The sequence below is a fragment of the Brassica rapa genome, chromosome A09 (genome assembly GCF_000309985.2).
Source record: "Brassica rapa cultivar Chiifu-401-42 chromosome A09, CAAS_Brap_v3.01, whole genome shotgun sequence".
NCBI lineage: Eukaryota > Viridiplantae > Streptophyta > Magnoliopsida > Brassicales > Brassicaceae > Brassica > Brassica rapa.
This window is the reverse complement of record NC_024803.2, coordinates 41,586,482-41,602,225: the sequence shown is the minus strand read 5'-3', so window position 1 is coordinate 41,602,225 and position 15,744 is coordinate 41,586,482. Positions and strand designations below refer to the sequence as shown.

The 15,744-nt window shown below is 35.4% G+C and overlaps 5 protein-coding genes across 11 annotated transcripts; 3 read left to right on the top strand and 2 right to left on the bottom strand.

Moving 5' to 3' along the window:
- Positions 1 to 70: 70 nt before the first annotated feature.
- On the bottom strand, positions 71 to 2,106 carry LOC103842912 (methyl-CpG-binding domain-containing protein 10). Of its 2 annotated transcripts, XM_009119593.3 has the most exons (3): positions 1,743 to 2,106; positions 1,586 to 1,679; positions 71 to 1,077 (listed from the first exon to the last, which is right to left on the bottom strand). In XM_009119593.3, exons 2-3 carry the CDS (start codon positions 1,646 to 1,648, stop codon positions 244 to 246), a joined length of 897 nt encoding a protein of 298 aa, XP_009117841.1. In that variant the 5' UTR covers positions 1,649 to 1,679; positions 1,743 to 2,106; the 3' UTR covers positions 71 to 243. The 2 variants fall into 2 exon arrangements, with proteins under 2 accessions (XP_009117841.1, XP_009117840.1); XM_009119592.3 differs by having other exon boundaries at positions 1,586 to 1,971.
- Positions 2,107 to 2,356: 250 nt separating this feature from the next.
- On the bottom strand, positions 2,357 to 3,675 carry LOC103842908. 6 transcript variants are annotated; one of them, XM_009119590.3, is made up of 6 exons: positions 3,610 to 3,675; positions 3,478 to 3,537; positions 3,080 to 3,323; positions 2,923 to 3,013; positions 2,760 to 2,829; positions 2,357 to 2,673 (listed from the first exon to the last, which is right to left on the bottom strand). In XM_009119590.3, the coding sequence occupies exons 1-6, from the start codon at positions 3,670 to 3,672 to the stop codon at positions 2,620 to 2,622; spliced, it is 582 nt and encodes a 193-aa protein (XP_009117838.2). In that variant the 5' UTR covers positions 3,673 to 3,675; the 3' UTR covers positions 2,357 to 2,619. The 6 variants fall into 6 exon arrangements, with proteins under 6 accessions (XP_009117838.2, XP_033135645.1, XP_009117837.1 ...); XM_033279754.1 differs by having other exon boundaries at positions 3,478 to 3,547; positions 3,610 to 3,660; XM_009119589.3 differs by having other exon boundaries at positions 3,080 to 3,318; positions 3,478 to 3,547; positions 3,610 to 3,651.
- A 3,313-nt stretch (positions 3,676 to 6,988) lies between these two features.
- Positions 6,989 to 8,045, top strand: LOC103842907 (ethylene-responsive transcription factor WIN1-like). The gene is made up of 2 exons (XM_009119587.3): positions 6,989 to 7,124; positions 7,364 to 8,045. The coding sequence occupies exons 1-2, from the start codon at positions 7,045 to 7,047 to the stop codon at positions 7,860 to 7,862; spliced, it is 579 nt and encodes a 192-aa protein (XP_009117835.1). The 5' UTR covers positions 6,989 to 7,044; the 3' UTR covers positions 7,863 to 8,045.
- Positions 8,046 to 11,035: 2,990 nt separating this feature from the next.
- On the top strand, positions 11,036 to 12,287 carry LOC103842900 (TSET complex member tstD). Its single transcript, XM_009119582.3, has 4 exons — positions 11,036 to 11,246; positions 11,496 to 11,609; positions 11,700 to 11,779; positions 11,849 to 12,287. Exons 1-4 carry the CDS (start codon positions 11,194 to 11,196, stop codon positions 12,043 to 12,045), a joined length of 444 nt encoding a protein of 147 aa, XP_009117830.1. The 5' UTR covers positions 11,036 to 11,193; the 3' UTR covers positions 12,046 to 12,287.
- Positions 12,288 to 12,552: 265 nt separating this feature from the next.
- LOC103842901 lies at positions 12,553 to 15,536 on the top strand. Its single transcript, XM_009119583.2, has 3 exons — positions 12,553 to 14,129; positions 14,241 to 14,346; positions 14,988 to 15,536. The coding sequence occupies exons 1-3, from the start codon at positions 13,960 to 13,962 to the stop codon at positions 15,228 to 15,230; spliced, it is 519 nt and encodes a 172-aa protein (XP_009117831.1). The 5' UTR covers positions 12,553 to 13,959; the 3' UTR covers positions 15,231 to 15,536.
- The last annotated feature ends 208 nt before the right edge of the window (positions 15,537 to 15,744 follow it).

Sequence of the window (15,744 nt, the reverse complement as noted above, 5' to 3'; positions counted from 1 at the left end):
GGCTATCACTTTTCAGAGTCTTTTAAGTTTTTTTTTGCTGGTAAAATCATTCATATAATAGATGGTATGATGAAAAAAGAAACAGACTGGATGCCTAACATTAAAAACTTCGCAGCGAGTACAAAGAGTCTAATGATAATGGACTGAACTACATAGACATTAGTTCTCTACCAGCACATAAAAAAACAGCAACAACAACAAACACATAATAATCTTTAAAGCTACAAATGAAAAAAACTCAAATCAAACAACAACAAACTCTTTCCTTGTGCCTGCCTCGTCCCCCTCGGTTATTGTTGCAACAGCTTCTGTCTTCTTCTTCTCAGCTTCTTCTGTTCCATTCACCTTATTAGCTTCAGCGTCTGCATCAAGCTTGGGCTCACCATCTTCCTTCTTCTCCTCAGCTTCTTTGGTTTCATTCCCCTTATCAGCTTCTGCATCCGCAGCAAGCTTAGGCTCACCAAAAGTCAGCTCCTTGTTCTCAGTCTCTTCCTCAGCAGCCTTCTCCTCTCCATTCACCTCAGCAGCAACAGCTTCCACTGGTTCTTTCATTTCAGTGTCCTTGAGGACTTCAACCTTGGGAGGTTCTTCAGCGGTTCCTTCACCCTCAGCCTTCTTCACCACCTCAGAGGTATCCACCTCCATAGGCTCTTTCTCGTCCGCCACAACTTCTCCCTCCTTCTCAGCCTCAGCCTTCACAGCAGACTCTTCCGCCTCTCCGTTCTTGTCAGCCTCCACATTCTCCTCAGCAACAACCTCCCCTTCTTGCGCCTCTTCGTTTTGCTCAGCAGCAGCAGCCCCTTTACCCCCCTTCTTAGAGACAGAAGAGCGTCTCCTCTTCTTGGGAGGCTCTTTCTCATCAGGAGTGGGGGTTGGGGTAGCCTTCACCATCTGGCTGATCCTGGAAGATCGCCTCGGAGACTCCCCATTAGTCCAGTCAAACTCAGAGATGACAGGACTCCCAGGGTGAGCCTTGAGGTACTTCTCAAGCTGCTTGCGTGAGCTGATCCTTTCACCAGTTGGAGCTACGAACACGATCTTTGTCTTCCTCGGTGAACCTGCTAGCTCCGGATAATACTGCAACAAACAAACAAGCTAACATAAGCAACCAAAAAAAAAAAAAAACATAAGCAAGCAAGCAACACATGAACTCTCCAGACACAATCTATAGAAAAGGCCCAACCAATTTGTAGGGTTTATGTCTTAAACAGAGAGCATTTTCATCAGAAACCCTAATTTAAAAAATCTTTAATCATTTAATTATAAAATTTCCACAGAGAATTGAACATAAACCCTAATTTAATTTCTTTTAAAAAAATCGTAAGCGTTTAATTCTGGAATTGAGCATAAAAGATCACAAAGCCAACCTCGAAACTTGTTATTACATTAAATTCCCCAAATCGAACATAAACACTAGAACATGAGGACACAACAGAAACTTACTCAAAAGTCAAAAGGGAAAGCAGAACAGACAAAACACAACTTTTTTTACACAGACATCAAATTTTTTAAAGAAAAGTAATTACAGCAGAAATGTGAAAAAAAAAAGAGGAGGAAGAAGATAGATAAATAAATAGATAGACACCAGTTTCGTCCATGAAGAAGGGGCTGGTAGCTCAATGAACACCATCTCGTCTGCGTGCGTCATCTTCTCCTCTCTCTCTATCTCTCTCTTCGACCTGACACACAGAACAGACTCTCACACACTTGTCTTTTTAAAGCAAAATTATGGTCTTCCTTTCCTTTTACTGGTAGTCAGAGATGATGCAAAGAACAACCGTTCTGATCCAACTGGATATGTATGCTTGCGTGTCTCTCCTGTTTCAGTCTTTTTTCATTAAGATTATATTCTATGTTTGTATTATTTTTTCTTTTTCCGATTATTTCATTCTTCTTCTGTCTAGATTTGTTTCTTTTCTCCAAGTAAATTCACAACTGTGGGGGACATGATAGTTAAATGACAGACCTCTTTGAGGTAAACACGTGTCCTATTTACGCATCCATGGATAAGGGTGGAATCTGTTTTCCCGCGTCTGATTCACAGCGAATATTCTTTTCCTCTGTTTATACCCACTCTATACTATAAAGAAGCCCAAGCTAATGGGCCCAATACATTGCTTGATGTGTGTGTGTGTGTGTGAAAACTGTATATATCATTATCATCTATCACATCAATGTGTGGTTGGGACAGAAGAAACAAGACATGTCTCTGATTGTGATACATTCTGATAATAAGCCCAAATTTACCGGCCCAAGTACTATTTCTAACACTACACTGAAGGTTTACACTTTCTTTTGAAGTTAAACAAGCAAAATCTAGTCCAGTGAAGCAGAGCATCTAATAACCCTTAACAAATGAACTAGGCAATGTCATATAGATCACCAGAAGGAGGTAATGTCACAAAGACATGTCTTACACTTGAGATACTGATTGGTCAAATCCACATATCATTACACTGAAAGATGGTACAACAAGAAAATTTCTCATTTACTGATGAACATTCCCGGTTTTCTCCAACAATTCCAAGTGAAAATGGTACAACAAGGGAGATCATAAACCAAACCAATACAAAATAATCGGACTAGTGTGTGTGTGTGTGTCTTTCAAGTCTTTGTTCATTAGTCATATAGACCATCTTGTTCCCAAACCTCCACTAGAAAATCCACCATCTCCTGTTTTTTGCATCAGTAGCAAGCAATACAATCACTCCACCGAGATTTTCCCTTAATGCTAAAGAATTTGATTTGAGTACACTTACATTGAGAGGAATGGGTTGGGGAAATAACTTGTTGCTCCCCAGCAAGTTATCATACGATGCTGCGTTCCAACTGCATACAATAAACATATAAAATGTTAAAACATCTTCAGTCTTTTAGCATTGCCATTTAAGGAAACAATAGTGTGCAATGAAGGCAACTCACTTTATCTTGGCTCCTTGCTTGCGTTCCGGTGGGTTACTGGCTCTTTCCTTCCCCACCCAACGCTCCCTCGTCTGATTCCAAAGAAGAAGACCTGCAACACGCACACACACACTTCATATTCCTGCCATGAATCCACAAATCCGTAAAGGGAAAGTACCTTGGTTTACAAACTCAGGAGGAGCATTTAAGTTCCTAGCAGCAGAGTGAGAATCAAAAGTCTGGTTGGATGATGAGATGCTCCCCTGAGAAGGGAAGGTGATGTTGTCCATATCAACCGTGCTTGTTGACCAAAAATCCTCAGAGACGTTTGGTTTATTTTGAGCTATAAAAGATGGAGGAGGGTCCTTCAAAGTCTCAGTTGCTCTGCTGCGTTCTCTGTAGCAAGCCACGCAGCCACTGCTCTGTTACAAAACACACACAACCTCCTCTCATCATCCTCTTATTATTAGTTTCAAAATAGATTCTCTATCTACCAATCTTAATTAGGGTGAATCAATCAAACACCAAATAGATTATGCGTAAGGCCAAAAACAGAAACTGGGAGGAGAATCTCACCCCATTGATTGACCTATGAGCTCCAATAGATCTGCAAGCTCGAGACTTTAACGCTAACACCTAAGATGATCTAAAGAATGAAAGAATCAAATATGTCTAATCCAAAATCTATGAATGAGCAAAATAACTTACCTCTTCTTTGGGTTCAAATAAAGTCGTTTCCTTTTTTCTAAACACTAAGGGTATTCTTGTCATTTTCCATAACCCAACAAAGATCAAGAACTTGCAAATTTTACATAATTGCAGAATCTAAAATAGACAGAGTATGTCTTGTAATTATGCAGATGGTCTTGTCATTATGTAGAATAGTGTGTTTGGTCTGAACTGATAATTAAAAAGCCAAAAATTAATAATAGTATGGATTTTTCATGCATTGTCATAATTCAAACGTTACGTACAGCTTGTACTCAGAATTTATTATAAACTTTTTATCATTCTATGAATAAACAAAATAAGCTGGAATCAAAATCAAGCATTGGATAACCAGTTTTTTGTAAGAGAAGAATACATTTGCATAGACTTAAGATTCGTTTTTTTTTTTGTGTAGATTAGAAGTCAACTCTTAAGTGTCATGATGGATGGCTTATCATGATCGGCTCCTTGGAGATGAAGAATGAAAAACTCATTTGCAACAGCAGCAGCCACATTTCTTCCATCTGTAGCCGCAACATAAGTAACATTTGCACTTTGAAAACCCTGAGAACAACCAAGAGCATATTGAACAACCCTTGTTATTATTCTTTTTCTCCTTCTTGTTCTTTCTTGTCTTCTTGTTCTTTTTCTCGCTGACAGGAAGGGATATAGATTGAGCTTTGCTAGACTGCGGCGGCGCTTGGTATAACTGAGCAAAACTGCTAGGATATGAGTAAGCTGAAGGAGTTGGTGATAAGGACATCTCTCCATGAATGTTGTTAGTCTCCTCTGATGTGGTCTTTTTCTTTTTCACCATCTCATCTTCTACATCTTCAGGCTTGACTTTTAAAGAAGGCGAGTACGCTAAGAACTCACCGGGCATCAAAACATCTCCAGGCATTAGATTGCTTTGACGAAACCCTTCGTAGTTGGACATTCTCAGACTAAACAACGAGTCGTCGCTCCAGTTCACATCCTTAGCCTTCTTGCCGAACACGGATGATGGGATTCTCTCGGGGTCGTAAGGCGACCCTGGTCGGAACTTGGAGGGAGGGGAGGGAGCAGGCTGCATCGTGACATGAGTCAGGCACGACATTTCGGAGCCTGATCGTGAAGAAGCTTTCAAAAGTTTCCCACGAGATGTTGGGGATGTGGCTTCTATGTTTAGCTCTATCGCAGCATCATCATCGTCAGAGGAGGCACAAGAGGAAGAGAAAGAAGAGAAGGAGAGAGATGATGACGTTAGGAAGATTTCCCTCGCGGGTTTGGAACCTGTTGGACCAGTCATTTATATACCCACGAAACGTGTTGTGGGATGGACACTAACTCTTGGTGGTGCCTCTTGAGTATATACGACCTATGATGGGCGACGGATAAACAATTCTCTTTTGTTGTTGAATCCGGAAACAAAGAGAACATTTTATGGAGAAGGTTTTTGAAAAGTAAAAAAAGGAAAGATCGGGCACCAAAACTAAACAAACACCTTTCAATTTAGTAAATCGATAGACCGTTGATTGGTTCAGTAACAGAAGAAAGAAACGGTCATTGTTTTTGTTTTTGTTTTTGTTTTTGTTTTTACCTCAGAGGCTGTTATTAGTGCCAATTGCCGTTAAACCTAACTTGTCCATATTCGGGTGTGTAACGTGTATTTGTATGGATAATGTTATGGCCCAAATTAGGCCCATATTAGTTTTATCTTCTCAGTTTCTTCACAGCTTGTTTATCTGGATGCGAGTGACCACCACGTCTCCGTTAGGAATCTTTTCTCCCACTGGAGCATTTGGTACACTTCTTTGCCTTTTTGTTGAAACACCATTGTTTGGCCACTTGTCAAATATGTTCCTCGTTTCAGGAAATTCAAACACGTGATTTTCGTGTTCCAAAAGATTTTAAGTAGAGCTTATGTTCAAAATATCCAGGTTTTAATTATATATATGGAATATATAAAATAATAATATATAATCCGGGTAAAAATTTACAAGGATTCATATTGCTGATAGCCACGAAGTTAGGTCTTACTTCCGAAAATTTCAGCCGAGGGATTCACGATTTTACTAATATATCCAAGTATTGTATTAATTACAGTATGATCAATACAGTGCATCACTCTATAAATAACTACACAAGTCGACAACAAAGTTTTTTTTTTATAGAAGGCATATATAATTGGAAAAGAAATCACATGCAAGATCCCAAAAATACGAGAATTAATGAAGAGAGTGTAATGATGAAATAACGGGTAGCGGACTCATCAAAGTGGGGACCCTATATGATAACCACTAACCAGCCACGCATAACCATATTAGCACCAAGAAACCAAAAATGTATAATACTGTAGTATCTACATTTAAATATAAGCATACAATTAGATTAAAGATGTTTGCTCAAAAAATCAAACGAAATAGATATGAGATTAACCCCTAAACAGCCTTAATTTGGACACAACCCAACAATTAGGGCTCATGCACAAGCTATTGTAATCAGTTGAATATCTTTTAACAAAATCTTCTACTAATTGCTCCACAAACATATTGTATATGGACCACCCTTTCTTTATTTTTGTCCTTCTTTTACTTTTAACTTGTTCTTGTGATGTATATCGCATATTCGCATGTGTTATATTTGATCGTGAGTAACCACTTTTCCCGGCGCTTGTTATATAATATTAAGTTTACTCACACTTACGGCCTAACTGAGGCTTATAACGATCGATATATAACATTTAGGTATTAATATTTACATTAAGATGCAGGGAATTTCATGTATGTACATATGACTGGAATATGTTGTTGCTAATTTTGGACGATGGTTAGTGTTGGTTGTTAACGAACATACTAGTATGCAATAAAACATTAATATATAATGACGTTTGGTCTTAGTTGCCGCTCTACCTTAATCTTAAAAAATTGCAAATAATGTTGCACACAAAAGGCTTATACGTACGTATGAAGTTGTATACAAATATAAGCAAGCATCAAATTAAACGGAGAGAGGCGTAGCACGTACCTAGCTATATATATATGTGATGTGGACAATTGATTAGGATGTACGTAGCTATGCTAAAAACAATGTACACGGCCATGTGATGCTTTTATAACTTGTGCCTTTTCTACATATATATATACGACCCAACCTTTGAAATGTAAAATCGTTTACCCTTATAACCATCTCTTGACCTTAGCAATCACTCGGTACCAACAACTCCAACTAAATTCTCACACGCTCTCTTTCTCCCTCTTATAGAATTTCGAGAGTGCGTAAAATACTAAAATGTAATAAGAGTAAGAACTAGTACAACCCTTTTCATCCGCCAAAAATTAACATATGTATATAAATATACAACATTACCATTTACCAAACTTTCATCATGCATATAATACTCGTCATCAAGAATTCCTACTCTTCTCTCTGACAAAGAACACAAAGTAAGTAAGAATGGTACAGACGAAGAAATTCAGAGGTGTCAGGCAACGCCATTGGGGTTCATGGGTCGCTGAGATTCGTCATCCTCTCTTGTACCTTTCTTCTTTCTTTACCATTTTTTCTGCGTTGTTTCATTTATTTCCCCTTTCTGATGCATTCAAGTACATAACCAAACACACACACTCAAACATATATATTACATGCTTTCCTCTCTTTAGTTAGCATATGAACTCCGTTTTAGTATCTCTGTAGTTTTAGCTTCTTATATTTGGTTAACTTATTGCTTATAATACGGACTAAACTCTATAATATGCATGATAAATGGAAAAAGGAAAAGGAGGATTTGGCTGGGGACGTTTGAGACTGCGGAGGAGGCAGCAAGAGCCTACGACGAGGCCGCCGTTTTAATGAGCGGCCGCAACGCCAAGACCAACTTCCCCCTCAAGAACAACAGCACCATAGACACGTCTGAGAGCAAAACCGACATTTCAGCCTCAGCCTCTGCATCTTCATCACTCTCTTCCATCCTCAGCGCCAAACTGAGGAAATGCTGCAAGTCTCCTTCGCCATCACTCACCTGCCTCCGTCTTGACACGACCAGCTCCCACATTGGTGTTTGGCAGAAACGCGCCGGTTCCAAGTCTGATTCCAGTTGGGTCATGACGGTGGAGCTTGGCCCCGCCGGCCCCTCCCATGAGCCTACTAGAAAAGCTTCACTAGACGATGTTGGTCTGGCCACTGAGGTTGGCGACGGCGAAGAAGAAGGTGCAATGGACGAGGAAGAGAAGGTTGCTTTGCAAATGATAGAGGAGCTTCTCAATACAAACTAAATAATATTTGCTTATTTATAATATAAACCTATTGTATTGCTGATTTACAGCCATAATTATCAATTATACCCTAATGTTTATACATCGTGTTTATATTTACATGTGTTATATATTGTATCCTCATTTTATGTCCAATAAAATATTAGTATTTGTAACTACAATCCAGGAACCCATTTCCTTTGATTTGCATTTTCTGGTACTCTTATAATTACTTTTCTATAAAATAAAAGTAAAATGATGTTACATAGTACATAACAAATTTATTGCAAGAGTACATGCAATTTATAGCAAAGTGAATATGCTGGTTAATCAGACAGTACACTTTCTAATTAAACTTGTATGTGAGATAAACCACGTCTATATAGGGTTGTTAATGAGTTTATCTTCCTTCATTGGTTTAAGTATGTTGATGTATCATGTATCCTTATAAGTTCTGTTTTCTTGCACGTATGATGAGACTTGACAGTAAACAATTAATGGAGACAATTCAAATGATAATTGATTCCCACTCCCAGGAATCTATCCCAACAGAATCTCGGATGAAGATATCTGTTAATTTTATTTAGCCTTTACCTTTATTTAGCCTTAAATTGTAATTAGTTTAAGCCTAACCTTGTGTTTAAGAATCTTTTTTTTTTTAAATATTTTTGGGGGGTTCTTAGATAACTCATTGCTAAGTCTTAGCAGCTTTAGATTCAAGTTTTTCTTATATCTCAATGCCATTTCTATGAAATGAATTCACATTTTACAAAAAAAAAAATCTGTTAATTATAACCTAACTGATGATCTTATAATATTTTTTTGGACTAAAATGATCTTTATATTATAAATGCAACATCAAGTGTTATTTTATAGCCTAGAAGTTTTCTAGTTCTAGTTTTATAGCCTAGATTCCACAGTACGACATTATATATTGAATCTTTATAATGGGTATATCATGTATGAAGCTAGTTCATTCGGAATAGTACGTATGATTTAAGATCACTGGACCATCAAAATGAACCATGAGTTCAAGATGAGTAACGATGGACTTTATAAACTGCAATCCTCTATATATTATTTGAGAAGCATTACAACTTCTTTTTGTAGCCACATGTCATCACTAGGATGATTCTTAGAATCATTAGAGAAATATGTTGGTCCATCTAATTATATAATAAGTTTTTTATTAAACTAACAATAAATTCATTATTAATGTATTTCATTATTTCCTTAAATAAAATTACGGAATTGCCTAATGTTGTTAAAGTATATATATGACAATTAATGATTTTGAATAATAAAGATTTGATAAAAATTAGTGTATATTCTATCATATTTGTTTAATTTTAAACTATTAAATAAATTAAACAACCACAATAACCATATAATAAAAAATTTAGATTTTTCTACATATGTTATATTTTGAATTTTGAAAAAACGATTATAAATTACTAAAACTGTTAAAAGTTTCACTTTGAAATGATTACAAAATTATATAAGTAAAAAATATAATTTAATTAATTTTTAATATTGATATATATATATATATATTGTTTTAAATTAAACTATAAACCATATAAAATACATAAATCTTTTAGTTTTAAAATTTACTTTGAACAATTTTTTGGTAAAAGTTTTGAACGAACATTGACAACTTATTTTTTTAAAATTATAAATTATTAAAACTATTAATCTCACAATGAAAATTTTGTTGTTAGTAATTTAAATCTTTTGCTATAAAAGATACAAATGATCAAAAACACTATATGAGTAGAAATCATCATTTAATAGACATTAATATTAAAAATATACTAAAATATACTATGTATGTTAGTATCATTTAAATTTAATTACATATCCTATCAAATATTAAAAAAAATTGGATTAATAAAATTGATTTATATGTTCACACCAATTTAATTATATATTTAATAGTTACTGACTTTTAATTATTCAAAATATATTTATTATTTCAAAATATGTAAAAATATTTAATACATAAAATAATTTTTATATATAATGTTCATCCCGCGCAAGGCGCGGGTCTTAACCTAGTATCGGTATTATAGAGAGAATATCGATATTTTCGCGTGAGCTGTAAAAAAAGATGCTTACCACAAACAAAACAACTATTCATCTAGCCTCTATAAATTACAAAACGTTCATTGTCTAACCAAGAGAGGAAAGTGCATTAACTAAACCAAAGGAATTTGATTATAGACGTAGCTTTCATTTGAGTTATATTTTTGCAAATAATTCATAAATCATGCGCCAACATCAGCACGTATTATCTTTTATTTATAGAATATCTATCAACGTCTTATTGTGACCTTGAGAATCAAGGACTATATGATTGAATCCTTAAACCTTCCAAATCAACGACCGATCTCTGTTTGTTTGTCTAACCAAATGAGTACGCTTCATCGATCATAAGCAAACATTTTTTTGGAAAACCAATCATATTGAAGCTTAGAGGTATATACGGCAACGTTATGATTGAACTTTTAAGTGTTGTAATAAAAACGGGGAAATTGGGGACGAATTAATTCACTTAATTAGGTTTTTAACGAATGAATATATCAATTAACTCTATCATGACGCATAGAAGAAAAATTAAGAAGTGTTTAAAATAACGAATTGATAAAGTTAAGATTCTTTAACTTTTAAATAGTACAAAAGTCATAACAATTAGGTTACTGATGAATAGCATCAACTTTCACTTCAACAGTAGCTTGTTGGTACTTGTTTGTGCTCATCTTTATGACCTGTCCTCTTTTCACTTTAAACTTGCACTTAACCATTGCATACAAGTTTATAAGTTAATGGTTATAAGTTTATAACATAGATAGATACAAGCAGTGTGAAATGAATATAATGAAGGTAACAAGAAAGAAAAGTGGTGGTGTCTACTTTCTGTTGATAGATCTGGGAACAGTGACACATTACCTTTCCTTATCTTTAAGTATCAACACCCCATCAAACTTAACTATCAAGTCATATGTATCTACTAGTCTACATCCACTTAATGTTTCCACTTCATTATGCATCTACCATCTTTAAAATAAAAACAAAGTAACAAGAAAGATGGGTGACACAAAGTGGTTGTTTTAGTTCCCAAGAATTAAACGGGGGTAAAAATAACAAAGGCTGGACTATTGAGGACGAGTTTGTCAATAACTGAACTCCACGAATAATTAAAATTTAAAATATTCGAAATAATGAAATTACGAAAAGCCCCCTTGTCGATTTTTCAAGCAGAAGAAGCGAGACAGAGAGACGACGACGACGAAGAAGAAAGCATAATAAAAAAGGAATCTCGGAGAAGGAAGGAAGGAAGGAAGGAAGGATCATGATCCTTGCGGTGTTGTTCGCTAATTCCGTAGGAAACGTCTTGATCGAAAGGTTCGCACCCTTTCTTTCTCTTCATCTATTTTCGCAATTTGTGTTCATTTAGATCAAAATCGAGCTCTTGTGATCTTGTTAATCGATCGAATAAGGGTTATGAAGTTGTTGATTGTGAGATTAATTCATGTCCCAGATCCAAAAGCTTGAAGCTTTTACCCAAAATTAGATTGTTTAGACCCACTTGCCTGCCTTTTGATGTCATTTGTGTTCACTTTGTGACTTTTGTTCATGAGATCTTTGTTTCAGGTTCAATGGAGTGCCAGCTGAGGAACGCCTGACGTGGCGATCTTTCTTGGTTAAGTTGGGAGCTGAGAATCTCAAGGGCGTTAAAAACGAGGAGCTCCTCGTCGCTTGCCACAAGTACCTTTTTTTCTAACTACCTCTACTATCTTTCTTGTAACATTTTGGAGCAGTAGAAGTAATAGAGAGCTTGTTTGTTTGTTTGTGGAGGTCGGTTTATATAGTGTACACAATGCTAGGGGATGTTAGCATCTTCCTTGTTGGCAAAGACGAGTACGATGAACTTGCTTGTAAGCCGCCTCTCTTTTCTCTGTCTCTCTCTCAGCTGGTAAGTGATTTTATTTTGAATCTTCTTGCAGTGGCGGAAGCTATCTTTATCATAACAGGGGCGGTGAAGGACATATGCGGGAAACCTCCAACGGAGCGAGTGTTTTTGGATAAATATGGAAGGATTTGTTTGTGTCTTGATGAAATCGTTTGGAACGGTCTTCTTGAGAACACCGACAAAGACAGGATCAAGCGACTCATTCGATTGAAACCTCCTTCTGAGTTTTGATCTCTGCTCCAAAGTCCAACCCATCATACATTCTGCTTCTAGTCATTTTGTTGAATCACTTATCCTGTATCAAATATTTTACTGTTCATTTGTTTTGATCAGACGTGGAGCAATGTGGTGTAGTGATGATGGTTATTGAATCTTAGCTTGAAGATTCCGCCTAATTAGCTTGGTTATAACTGTTTGGGAAGGTTCCTCTAAGAGCTGGTTTTGAACTAATCAATCAGTTCATGTTTGTTTTCCTCTTTTTGCTGGACAAACCAATGGTTTTTTGCTTAAAGCAACTCAAGTATATCCACTTCGGAGGCTTTCCTGATACCGTGGAAAAGATGATAACGTATCAATTTGTCTGAATCTCAGACGCTAGCTGCTTGATTTCTTGTAAATACTAAATAAGAGAAACTGAAACTTCCTTGTCAACTTGTGGACACTCCTGCATCGTGAAATACGTTTTACAGTTTTTATAATCATTTTAGGAATTGTTTTCTCCTTTCCATTTACAAAAAAAAGGACAAAAGGTTTGAGCCTATTCATTTGATTGGCCCTACCATTTACTTGTAGGATAAATGTATATAATTATGAATGCGGTATGCACTAGTAGTTGTTTCGATTAGATTATGTACAAAACTATTTAACTAAGATTTGTAAACGAGTTTAACATGTTAAACTGAGCTTTGTATACTCTTGATTTGGATTACAGATTTGGTTTTATCGGCCCTTCGTCATGGGAAAAGACTAGCTATATATATGGAAATTAATAGTACACATTAAAAAATAAAAGGTGTCCAGTGTTGGTGTTTCGTGTTTTTTGAAAGTAAGTGACAAATCAACACTCACAATATATATAATAATAATCGATTTTTAAAGCTTATCACTTCAATAAAGTTTGATATAATTGCAGTATCTTTAGGGTATGAAACTATGAAATGAGATCATAAAATCATGCGAGATTAGGAAAACGTAACAGCCAGGCTAAAATCTAAAGGGGTTCAGCAGGGTTTCTTTTCCATACAGTATATAATACATGTGTTTCTTTTTCTCTCCGACTCGTATTGTTAACTGTCGTGATTTTCTAAAAAAGAGATTTCATTTTTTTTTTCTTTAATACTTCTTTCATTTATCATCTTTTGTCTGAATCTCTCTGGAAACGGCAACAAAAGACCAAAGTCTTTGCATAAGACAACAAAAGACTTATGTTTGGTAATTGCCGACGTGTCCGGTATGATCTTAGTCTTTGTCTTAGTCTTTGTTTAGTTAAAAGGAAAAAAACGAGAAGTTGTGATTGTCCGAGTCAGCTTGTTTGAGTTCTTGCGTATCGAACTCAACCCGACATTGGTGGGTTCTCAACATATTCCCTCTGTAATCACCCAATTTCGCATATTTACACCATTCTTTTTACCAATCACATCATTTACATTATTCTATGTCGTAGTTGGTATTATGTAGTAGTAGCTAGTTCTTCTTCATCACATTCTGAATTACTTTCTAATCATTTCTTTTACGTAGTATACAAGAATATTCGATCATGACTTGTATTTATGTAACCATATATATATATATATATATATATATATATATATATATATTTATTTTCAACATATCGTCCATTTATTTTTACTTTTCTTAAATCTTGTTAAGTTTCTAATATCTAAATTATACCAACTAAATAAAATATGATGTTATAGACCTAATTTTGGCACGTTTAAGTATGAATATTAAATTTTCTAAAAACCCTAAGTTTCCATTTGCTTAGAGGCCTTCTATAAATACAATATCATGGCCAAGTCTTTGATTATCAGATAAGTTATCCAATCAATATACACTCCTGCACATCTATATTCACAATTTCACACTCACAGCTACTTATATAGCATTCTGCAAGGCGGCGTTGCATTTTTGTTTTATACTGTCCTTATGAGTTTTCTTAAAATGAAGGAAAACGCAGTCAACCCTCTCCGTCTCACGTCACTGAACCATGTGTCTCTCTTGTGCCGATCGCTCGAAGAGTCGATGAATTTTTACCAAAAGGTCTTAGGGTTCTTCCCAGTTCGAAGACCTGAGTCTTTAGATTTTGAAGGCGCTTGGTACCCTCTCGTAGTTATCTTTTTATTAATATATGTATATGTTTGAAATTATGAAAGAGTTTACATAAAACAATAAATGAGTTTTAAAACTTGTATGTGTTTTTGGGTTAGGTTGTTCGGACATGGAATTGGAATACATCTCTTGCGTTCCACAGAGCCTGAAAAACTTCCCAAGAAAACTGCGATTAATTCCAAAGATAACCACATCTCTTTTCAGGTTAATTTTTCATCTTCTTTTGAGCAGTTTAAAACCTGAAACATATATTAGGTTAAATAATCACACAAGTTAGGTTCACACAAGCTCTGTATTCCCTTAAGATAAGAAAGAAAGCACACAAAATGTTCCCTTCAGAAACTTGTATAAATTTATGAATATTTTATGCAAAACACCAACTTAAGAACTATTTATTTAGGGAGGCAAAAAAGATCCAAAGTTGCTCCATACTGAACTGTTAAGTTCCTTACTAAATACTGAAGGTAGAATGAACAGTAGAATTTAATGGGACTTGTAATAACTTTGAAAGAAAGAAACTGAATTTGCGAGACAAGCTATCATGAGGAAAGGACAAGCAAAATGTTAAAATAGGAGAAAACAAGGTAGACTTCTATAGGTCAATGAAAGTGGAGTTTTTATAGGTCAAAGTTTTGAAAGATAGAAGTTTTCATATTTCAATCATTGACAACAAAATATTTAGTTTTAAGAATTGAAACATCCTTTTTGTGTGTAAAGAGAAATGAGATCGCAGACATAAAAATCATACCATGTATATATAGGTGTTGCTCTGTTTTGGGCATATGTATGATTATTATTGCAAATCTCGGTGTAGTTTAGAAGACATGTTAATTGTGGAAATGTAGTGCGAGAGTATGGCAGCAGTGGAGAAGAAGCTTGATGAAATGGAAATAGAGTATGTGAGGGAGATAGTAGAAGGAAGAGGGATCAAAGTGGACCAGATCTTCTTTCACGACCCTGATGGCTTCATGATAGAGATCTGCAATTGCGATAGCCTCCCCGTTGTCCCCCTCGTAGGAGGACTGGCCCAGTACTGCGCAAAAGTTAAACTTCATCAGATGGGGCAGCCACAACCGCAGACTAATTAAGATCCACCCTTTACTATCTCTGCTATTGTTGTGTTTGTGTGTGTGCTTTGGGTGTGTTTGCTTTTGTGTGTGATGAATAAGAGACCGATCAACGGGAATCAGTGAACGTGATTCCCCCCCGAGGGAATTATCATTCTCGTTATATGATATAACCACCAAGGGAATTAGTGTTACATATATTGTTTTAGTTGGTTTCTGTTGTTGTCGTGTGTCCACATTGGGTGTGTTTGTTTTTGGATGTAATGAATAAGAAACCGACGTGAATCAGTGAATGTGATTCCCCTAGAGGAAATGATCATTCTCTCGCTTTTCTTATCATATAATGTTACTAAAAGAGAAATATTTTAAAATAAAATTGTGTTTCAGAAAAATAAATGTTTTATATTTTCTATTTATTTTTAATAGTAAATTTTAAATTTCAAAAATAAAATTATTTTAAAAAATGTATATGTTTTGAATTTTTTGTGCAAATTTAATAGTTAATAATGATAAATTGTAAATTCAAAAAGTATTA

Coding starts and splice junctions, on each gene's coding strand:
- LOC103842912 (XM_009119593.3), bottom strand. CDS start 1,648: ATGACGCACGCAGACGAGATGGTGTTCATTGAGCTACCAGCCCCTTCT. Junction 1,078..1,585: donor CTTCTTCATGGACGAAACTG/GTGTCTATCTAT, acceptor TGTTTGTTGCAG/TATTATCCGGAGCTAGCAGG.
- LOC103842908 (XM_009119590.3), bottom strand. CDS start 3,672: ATGACAAGAATACCCTTAGTGTTTAGAAAAAAGGAAACGACTTTATTT. Junction 3,014..3,079: donor TCCTGAGTTTGTAAACCAAG/GTACTTTCCCTT, acceptor TGCGTGTTGCAG/GTCTTCTTCTTTGGAATCAG. Junction 2,674..2,759: donor CCCAACCCATTCCTCTCAAT/GTAAGTGTACTC, acceptor TGCAAAAAACAG/GAGATGGTGGATTTTCTAGT.
- LOC103842907 (XM_009119587.3), top strand. CDS start 7,045: ATGGTACAGACGAAGAAATTCAGAGGTGTCAGGCAACGCCATTGGGGT. Junction 7,125..7,363: donor GAGATTCGTCATCCTCTCTT/GTACCTTTCTTC, acceptor AAATGGAAAAAG/GAAAAGGAGGATTTGGCTGG.
- LOC103842900 (XM_009119582.3), top strand. CDS start 11,194: ATGATCCTTGCGGTGTTGTTCGCTAATTCCGTAGGAAACGTCTTGATC. Junction 11,610..11,699: donor CTCCTCGTCGCTTGCCACAA/GTACCTTTTTTT, acceptor TTGTTTGTGGAG/GTCGGTTTATATAGTGTACA. Junction 11,780..11,848: donor CGAGTACGATGAACTTGCTT/GTAAGCCGCCTC, acceptor ATCTTCTTGCAG/TGGCGGAAGCTATCTTTATC.
- LOC103842901 (XM_009119583.2), top strand. CDS start 13,960: ATGAGTTTTCTTAAAATGAAGGAAAACGCAGTCAACCCTCTCCGTCTC. Junction 14,130..14,240: donor TTAGATTTTGAAGGCGCTTG/GTACCCTCTCGT, acceptor TTTTTGGGTTAG/GTTGTTCGGACATGGAATTG. Junction 14,347..14,987: donor ATAACCACATCTCTTTTCAG/GTTAATTTTTCA, acceptor GTGGAAATGTAG/TGCGAGAGTATGGCAGCAGT.